The sequence below is a fragment of the Cotesia glomerata genome, linkage group LG2 (assembly GCF_020080835.1).
Source record: "Cotesia glomerata isolate CgM1 linkage group LG2, MPM_Cglom_v2.3, whole genome shotgun sequence".
Classification (NCBI taxonomy): Eukaryota; Metazoa; Arthropoda; class Insecta; order Hymenoptera; family Braconidae; genus Cotesia; species Cotesia glomerata.
This window is the reverse complement of record NC_058159.1, coordinates 9880630-9889524: the sequence shown is the minus strand read 5'-3', so window position 1 is coordinate 9889524 and position 8895 is coordinate 9880630. Positions and strand designations below refer to the sequence as shown.

General features: G+C 27.6%; 2 protein-coding genes across 3 annotated transcripts; one reads left to right on the top strand and one right to left on the bottom strand.

Annotated features, from left to right (window-relative positions):
- Positions 1-2364: 2364 nt before the first annotated feature.
- Positions 2365-5484, bottom strand: LOC123259147 (ankyrin-1-like). The gene is made up of 2 exons (XM_044719423.1): positions 5339-5484; positions 2365-5152 (listed from the first exon to the last, which is right to left on the bottom strand). Exon 2 carries the CDS (start codon positions 5117-5119, stop codon positions 2486-2488), a length of 2634 nt encoding a protein of 877 aa, XP_044575358.1. The 5' UTR covers positions 5120-5152; positions 5339-5484; the 3' UTR covers positions 2365-2485.
- A 1042-nt stretch (positions 5485-6526) lies between these two features.
- LOC123259151 (tetratricopeptide repeat protein 8-like) lies at positions 6527-8863 on the top strand. Of its 2 annotated transcripts, none has more exons than XM_044719426.1 (8): positions 6527-6832; positions 6913-7105; positions 7185-7462; positions 7545-7797; positions 7879-8038; positions 8122-8293; positions 8444-8650; positions 8712-8863. In XM_044719426.1, the coding sequence occupies exons 1-8, from the start codon at positions 6734-6736 to the stop codon at positions 8826-8828; spliced, it is 1479 nt and encodes a 492-aa protein (XP_044575361.1). In that variant the 5' UTR covers positions 6527-6733; the 3' UTR covers positions 8829-8863. The 2 variants fall into 2 exon arrangements, with proteins under 2 accessions (XP_044575361.1, XP_044575362.1); XM_044719427.1 differs by having other exon boundaries at positions 6720-6832; positions 7545-7793; positions 7863-8038.
- Positions 8864-8895: the final 32 nt, after the last annotated feature.

Here is an 8895-nt window from a genome sequence, read left to right as displayed (position 1 = left end):
CCGATATCAGACTGTATACCATGTTTTTAAGAAAAAAATATAAATTACATAATCAAATACTTTGAAACAGAAAATGTGATACAACGTGGATTCTAAAATCATATCTGATTAAATTTTCTTTTATTGCGAGTATTTAAAGCTTAATAACTTTTTACTTGTTAGGATAACGAAAAAACTACCTCAGTATTTTTTTGTAGAGAATTAAATTTCCTACAAGAATAATTGACGAAAAATGCATAAAAAAATTTTTTTCGTAGTTTTACCAAATGAAAACGTAAATAAAATTTTTTTACGTGTTATTTAAATGCGAAAATAAAAATTCATTGAGCTTCATGAAGAATTGAGATATCAAGCTGCGCTTTGGAGAGAATTTTTTTTATACCTTAGAGAAGTTTTTAAGACAGCAGCACTTGAAAAAAAAAATAAAAATGTTTTTTTTGGACCACTCTAATATCTAGTCATGTTGTACATGTTACGGTATACGACATACTTTTACTTATTTTAAATTACTAGACTCAATAAATTATCTTATAAAAAATTTATCAAAAAAATTTTTTAGAATAACAGAAGTCACTCGAGTTACAGGTTATCGTAAACACATGTGAGTACACGTCAGACGATCAGTCTTTATGTTGTACAGAGCCTGAGGAAGCTATGAAATATAGCGAAACGTTGCGTTTGCCAATGCTGTTGATGTATTGATGTTCATTTGATAATCCTATTATCCTCTTATATTTATTTTAATTTGAAGTATTGGATCTTAAAACTAAATAATTAAAGTTGATAATATTGAGTATTTAAGTCATATACATTGATTTTGTAGCGTTGAGGAAAAAGTAACTTCATAATTTTAAACAGATCAATTTTAACGACTCGAAATCTCCAAAATAGCTTGACTTACGCAAATTTTCATTCGTCCTTTCTTATAAAGCGTTCAATTCCATACAAAACCATGCCTTGATCATTTTTTTGAACCAATATTAAGATTTTATATTTTAACATGGCCCTAATCTAGGGATATTTTGACGGTTTTTCAATATTCTTAAAAAAAAAAAAAAAAAAAAAAAAAAAATTAAATTAACTCAATTTTTTTTTTAAATAACTTTCATCAACACAATATTTAATCTCTAAATTTTTTGTGTCAAGAATATAAAATCTTAATAGATTGTTGCCAAGTCAACAGTACTTCGCTTTATTTTCCAACAGTCATAAGCCATAATTCAATTTGTTTCTTGTATAAATTTCTTTATTATTTTGAATAAATAACTAAAGTTCTTAAAACTTTTTTGAATCCCCAGATAATAATCTGCAAAAATATCAAAATTTTCATTGGCAATCTATTTTACTGATCGCTCTATTTAGAGCTTTTTGGGTCGTGAATGTCAGAGGGGTAGGCAAGAAATATAATATACTTCAAAAATGAAAAATAACTTTTCATTTCCAAACCTTTCAATTCATTGATTGGACTGGCTTATATCACTATGTAATCTCTAATATCGAACCAGAATCTTAATCGCAATAAAATAACTTGAATAGTTGTTTGATTTCTTTTGATTTGACTAATTAATTTGATTTAATTTTTCTTAGGTAAATTGATTGTTGTGCAGGAAAAAAAAAAAGTAACGTATGCTCGAAGAAAGTACATTTTGTCGATCTTCCTAAATGTTTTCTCAAGTGAAAAATATTCGATAGCTAAACATGTTTTTGTATGATGATAGTGAAAATATTAGGCATCTGAAAATTTTTGAGTTTATAATACGATTTAAATACTATAACATAATTAAAATCATAATACTTTCTAACATTAGCTATTCGTTTAGTTAATTAGTTAACGGGTATGTGGTGAATCATTTTATAATGATTTTGCAATAGTTTACCATTATAATTATTTTAGTTACTTGATGAAGTATTGAAACAATACAAAACGTGGTGAAAGCTTACAACAATTTAACATGTTATATTGTCCACATACCCGTTAACTAATTAATTAAGTTGAATTATTGTATGTGATTATAATTAGCTGGTTGTATTTATAGATATTGAAAATAAATATATAATTTTTTGGATTTACTATTTTTTCTATAATTATATATTAATCTAAATATGTAAAAACTGAATAAAATAAATTTTTTTTAATACTTAATAAGAACTGATTTTTTATTTGACAAACATAACTTTTATTTTTAAACTTAAACATATACTTATGGTGATTTTAATTATCCAACAGTTAAAATTTTTTTAATAAGCTCAACTACAATTTTATAAAGCTCCTAAGAAAACACTGTTTACAAAGTTTGAATTAAATAAACATATATGATAAAACCGGAAAATAATTTATTACAAAAATCCAAATTATTAAATAAAAACAATTATGTTGGTATTATTGAAATGAATAATAATAAATAACTTTTATTTTAATGTAAGTTTAAAAAACAAATGATTTTGAATTTAAAAGTAATTTTGATCCCAGGATGATCTATTTAAGCTATTTACAAAGTTTGAGTTTCTTTGTAGCACGAGATCTGGTAATCACTGATGTATAAATATTGTTAGTTTCCATTTTTATTTTATTAGCATCGATTATTGCTTTTAAGTCTTCATTATCTAAATAACTCAAAATCTGATCAATACAGCTACCGGGTAAGCTGTAAAGCATCGTTTTAATCAAACCACCAGCATCTTGATCCAGAATATTTTTTCTTTCAAATCCTCTCTTCAAACTTTTAGCAATAAAATCACTGTAAATAGGAAACTTTTTATTGTATTGAATCGGCTTTGTGTCTCTAATTACATTTTTATTCAATAAGTATTGTGCCAACCGATGAGTAGATTTTTTAATAAGTTTATAGAATGTCATATTACTATTACCTATTTTATTCTCTTTCAATAGCACTGCTTCTTTTTCGCATTCCTCTTTAAAAACAACGATATCAGATTTATTTTTTGTTTCTGGTTGACCGAATGTTTCCAAATATTTGTCGATTCCTTGTAAATTCTCCTTGCAAATAAACACACCAATATTGTGTAATTTCAACATGTATTTAATAAGAATCTTAGCATTTTCATGATAGCGAAAAGAAAATCCAGTAGTACGTATAGCTTCTACAATATAATCTAGCGCTGTTTTATTTTTATAAGTCAAGACGTTAATGTTAACATTATCCTCCAATATCTCATCAATTGAAATAGTACATCTTCGTGCCATAAGATGCAAAAAAGTTTCACCATACTTATTTCTATCAGAAATATTAGCGCCAGATTCAATAAAAAATTTAACGATACTCAATCTATTGAAGGAAGCAGCAACCAATAGAGGCGTTAGTCCGACTCTACTAATAGAATTAATGTTTGGTTTATACTCTAACAACTTTTTAATTACTGATGGATGACAACATTTTTTAGCCGCACAGTGAAGCGGTGTCATTAAGTCATCATCTGTAACATCTATGTCTGCTTTGTACTTCATTAACATTTCTATACATTGTATATCAATATCATCTTCATTGTATGGACTTTCGTGAGTTACCACCATATGAAGAGGAGTTTGACCTGCCAAATTTTTTACATTAACTTGAGCATCATGTTCTAGTAGACATTCTATAACTTTTATTCTCTTAGAGGCGGCAGCCGTGTGTAATAGAGTATTACCAGAAGTATTAGTGACATTAACATCTGCTCCACGTTTCAACAGCATTTCAATAATTATCGACGATTCATTTTTAGCTGCATAATGAAGACTAGATACTTTATCGAAATCATCATTAATATCCCAAGTATGCTGCAAAAGTACTTCAACTACATCTGGATTTTCGTTCGAAATAGCATAATCGAGAGGTTCGATATGACTTTCTTTTTTAGTTGTCCAAGCTCCAGCACTTATCAATAAATTAGCTATGGGCTTAAGACTCAAAGATGCATGTGATGAAGCATGATTCGCAAGATAGTGTAAAGATGTTATATTTTGTAAATTGTAAGAAAAAATCATGGCTCTTTTTTTTATTAAAAAATTAACATCGATACCTTTTTTAAGGAAAATTTTCATTATTTCAATCCATCTATTAAAAATATTAATATGATGTTGAAGTACGCCTTCACCGTTTCTAGCTGCTTCCTTGATAATAAAATGAATATTATCAATAGCATTCAATAAGAGTGAATTGTCGTCTGTGCGATCTTTGTAGTCACTATCTTTAACTTTATCAATTACTGCTTCGACAGTCTCTATATGGTTATGCTTGCAAGCGGTACTCAATACATCCCAGTAATCATCAAGATCAAGACCAACTTTTAAAAGTTGGTTTACAATAAGATAGTGTTTTTCTTGTAGGGCAGCACAAATAAATTTAGAATTCTTAGCATTTTTTAAATCAATCGGGAATTTAGCTTTCAATAGAAGTTCAACAATTTTACGACTTATATTACCCTCATTCATCACCGCAACTGTTAATAATTTTTCGGTACTCGGATCATTAATAATTTTTTTATTGATGTAACTTTTAACTATTTTTTCAACTGTATCTACATAGCGATGTTCAATGGCTACTTGCAGCATTGACGCTGAATCTTCATCAAATTGTTTAAGATTGAGTTTACCACCCTTGCTTAATAATAAATTAAACAAATACTCATTACCATTAGAGGCAGCTACGAGAACTGGTGCCATGCTACTTCGACAATCAATATTCACAGAAACATCTTTTTTTAATAATATTTCAGCAATATCTTGATGATCTAACTCAACAGCAAGATAAAGAGGAGTTTTGCCTTTTGAATTTAGATATTTAGTATTGGCGCCATTCTTCAAAAGCAACTTTACGATATTTAAGTCATTATTTTTTATGGCAAGGTGTAGAGGCGTATTACAAGTTTTTCTTGCTATTGTTCTATTGATTTCGATGCCATATTTCAATAAAAGTTGTGTTATATTAGGATGTTTATTTTCTAAAGAAAGACGAAGTAAATCATATCCTAAGTTTGATTTAAGAGAAGACGAACCATGTTTGAGATCTAGTTGATGCAATAGTTTGAGTGATTCTCGTACTGTTTTTTCTTCACCCTCATCGATACCTCTTTCTAAAGTTGATAAAATTATTTTTCTATTTTCTTCCATATCTACCATCTTAATACATATACTGATGAGAAACTAGATATTCTAAAACAAGTAAAGAAATTTTATGTTTTAAATTTAGAAGTAAGTATTTACATTTATGAAAGTCCCAATAAATCCACGCTAGATGAAGGCTTTGTATTCATGCACTGTAGATTTAAGTGGCCTTATAAATACTTACATGGCATTAAAATGCTATGTAATTATTAAAATTGACAAATTATTACTCACTTGAACATTTATGATTAAGTATAAATAATGTCTGCAACAAACTAGTTAATTGTTCAATTATTTTTTACCACCGGTGTGGCACTAAAATGTTTATAACCTTTAAAAGAAAAAAATTCAGTCCACACAGTTAACAGAGTGGTAAGAACGTAAGCATGAAAAATAATTACAAATGCAACAAGAGACATCTAGTGGATTACATGTATAATAGAGAAATATTAATCACATGGTATTCGACCACAAATTTTGAAATCAAATAAAATGAAGTTTCCGAAAAATAATCTACGGATTAACTATTGCGGAAGTTTTATAATAGCTCATTTAAAAATTTTCTCAAAAAGTATAATTGGAAAAAATGAGAATTAAGTTAGCCGACATTTAAAAATTTTTAGAATTTTTTTTTATTGAAACAATTATTACAAAAAAATAAAAAAATTTAATTTGTAAAAAACTTGAAAAACTGTAAGTGCAATTTTTAAAAAATATTTTTTTGCTACAATTTAATAATTGAAAAAAAAAATCAAAAAATTAAAAACATTGGCTAACTTTAGTATTATTTGGAAAAATACAATTTCTGAAAATACATTTACTACATGACCTACTATTAATATTGGAGATATTCTCTACACAAAAAAATTACGATCCAAAAATTTTAAAGATACTGAAAATAATAGAAATCGATCAATTTTTACAGTTTTTTAACAAATAAATTATCATAGAAAAATATTAAAACAAATTTCACGGACAGAATTAAATTTTAGAAAGTTATAAGGGCAATTTTTGAAAATAATTTATTGTACAAATTTGTCTATTAAAAGAAACCCAAAAATAATTGAATGTTTTCTGATTTCGGTGATATAGATTGGAGCGTGTTTCGAAGTATTTTACCGTTCTTACATTACTTTTAATTAAATTCAATTAAAAACTTATGAGTGATAAATTATAGCTTCACATAAATTGATTAAAAGTTACATATTAGCCATAATAAAACTTTCATAGAAAATTCCTTTATTTATTTATTTATGAATAGCCGTGAATAATTTCAATTCGTAAAAATGTTATCTGTTTTAAACCGAATTAAAAAAATTTTCAAAATAGATCATTCAATCAAAAGTTTATAAATAATATGGATCATATAAACAAAATAAAAAACTTATTATTTTAGATGTTTTTATACAATTTTTCAATAAAAATACATTTTAATTATTGTATATCATTTGATATTAAACAACAAAAAATTATTGTTGTGACGTTTTGCTTATTGAGCGCTATAAGTGTAATAAAAATAATCGATATTTTACTACATGGAGTAACAACACAGCAGATATGGAACAGGTGTATTCATTGAGTCATTAGAAAACTAGTCAACATCAAAAACACTAAAGCTTAACAATAAAAATGGAACTGTTTAATGCGATAAGCTTATTTAACCGTCGAAAATATGAAGAGTGTGCATCAATATGTACCAATTTATTGAGGAAAAAACCATTAGATCAGGTAGAATTTGTTTTACATCTAAAATTGTAGACAACAATGTGTTGAATAATTTTAATAAAATACTATATTAACTTTTAAAGGCTGTCTGGGTATTAAAAATGCGTGCCCTAACTTTACAATTGTATGTGGACGATATTGAAGGCGAAGAAGAAGGCATTGCTGAAAGTTTATTAGATAATTACACCATAGCTTCAATGCCTAGACCCGGTACATCGTTAAAAAATCCAGGTACAACAATGGTAGGTCAAGGAATCCGTCCTAAAACCCAATCAGGTAATTGAATTCTTTTCATTAATCATTTATCAATTTAATCCTTTACAAAGTATCAACAAATTTTTATTTATCGACTCAGGAAGACCTGTTACTGGTACAATAAGACCCATGACACAATCTGCTACTGCTAAAACCGTCGAACAAGCTTTAAGAACACCTCGTACAGCAATGACTGCAAGACCTATAACTACTTCATCAGGGCGTGCGGTGAGGCTTGGAACAGCTTCAATGTTATCAGAACCTGATGGACCTTTCATTCAAATTTCGAGATTAAATATATCTAAGTATGCAAGTAAAAATGGAATTGCAAAACCCCTTTTTGAATATATTTTTTACCATGAGCATGATGCAAGAAATGTTAGTCTACTAAATTAATACATATCAATTAAAATAAATATAAAATTTGTAACTAAATAAAATACATGCTGACAAATTACAGGCACTAGATTTAGCAGTACAGGCGATTCAAGCATCTAATTTTAAAGATTGGTGGTGGAAAGTACAACTCGGTAAATGTTATTACACCCTTGGACTCGTCAGAGATGCAGAAGAACAATTTAAATCAGCTTTAAAAGAACATAAAAATATAGACATTATAATAAGATTAATTAGAGTATTTATAAGACTCGATCAACCCTTAGCTGCGTTAGATTTATGTAAACGAGGACTTGAATATTTTCCCAATGATGTTAGTAAATTTTAAACAATTTTTTCTCTTTACAAAAACTAAACTTAATTCTTACCTTCAATATTAAAGGTGACGATTCTCACAGAAATGGCCAGAGTTTTTGAGGGATTAAATAGTACAACGATGTCTGTTAAATACTATAAAATAGTAGCACAGGAAGATGCTGCCAATAGTGAGGCAATCGCCAGTATAGGAATGTATCATTTTTACAATGATCAACCAGAATTGGGATTACGATATTATCGGTACTAATTCATTAGTTATAACGATGAAATTATTTTATTATTTGTTTAATTCATCTAATAAAGTTGGTTTTTTTAATTTACAGGAGATTACTTCAAATGGGTGTGTACAATGCTGAATTACTTAACAATCTTGGTTTGTGTTGTTTTTACGCACAGCAGTGGGATCATACGATATCATGCTTTGAAAGAGCTTTAAGCCTTGCTACTAATGAGAATGCTGCTGACATTTGGTATAATATTTCTCAAATAGCTATTGTAAGTGTAAATTTTTTTTCATGCATGATTTTTTTGTATACATTTATGGTAAAATAAGTACGAATGGTATAAAATTAATTCCTCTTTTTTTAATCCGTAAAAAATTCAAATAATTGATAGTCAAAACCTATGAAGAATAAATAATTTTAGGTGAGAGGTGACTATGTATTGGCTGAAGAATGTCTCAGATTAGCAATATCAATAGATAATAGACATGCCAGTTCGTATAATAATTTGGGAGTTCTTGAAATAAAGAAAGGAAATGTAACTGCAGCTAGAACGTATTTTCATGCGGCTGCGAGTATTGTTGATTACATGCATGAACCCCATTTCAATAGTGCTTACTTAGCACATCAGGTAGGATCAATAGTTCAATAATTCTAAATAATCTAAAAACTAATTAATGACATTTTTTTAGATCGGTGACTTACAAACTAGTTATCTTGCAGTTCAAAAATCGCTTTATGCGTACCCAAGTCATCTAGATACTAAACTTCTTTTTGAACAATTTCAGCATCACTTTTTTTATGATTAAATCATGCACAATTTTTTTTTTTTTTTTTTTTTTTTTTTAATTAATTTATTTATGATTCAATAAATAA

Excerpts from the sequence above, each read along its gene's own strand:
- LOC123259151 (XM_044719427.1), top strand. The coding sequence starts at position 6,734 with ATGGAACTGTTTAATGCGATAAGCTTATTTAACCGTCGAAAATATGAA. Across the intron at positions 7,106-7,184 it reads CCGTCCTAAAACCCAATCAG|GAAGACCTGTTACTGGTACA; the intron begins GTAATTGAATTC and ends TTATCGACTCAG. Across the intron at positions 8,039-8,121 it reads TTGGGATTACGATATTATCG|GAGATTACTTCAAATGGGTG; the intron begins GTACTAATTCAT and ends TTTAATTTACAG.
- LOC123259147 (XM_044719423.1), bottom strand. The coding sequence starts at position 5,119 with ATGGTAGATATGGAAGAAAATAGAAAAATAATTTTATCAACTTTAGAA.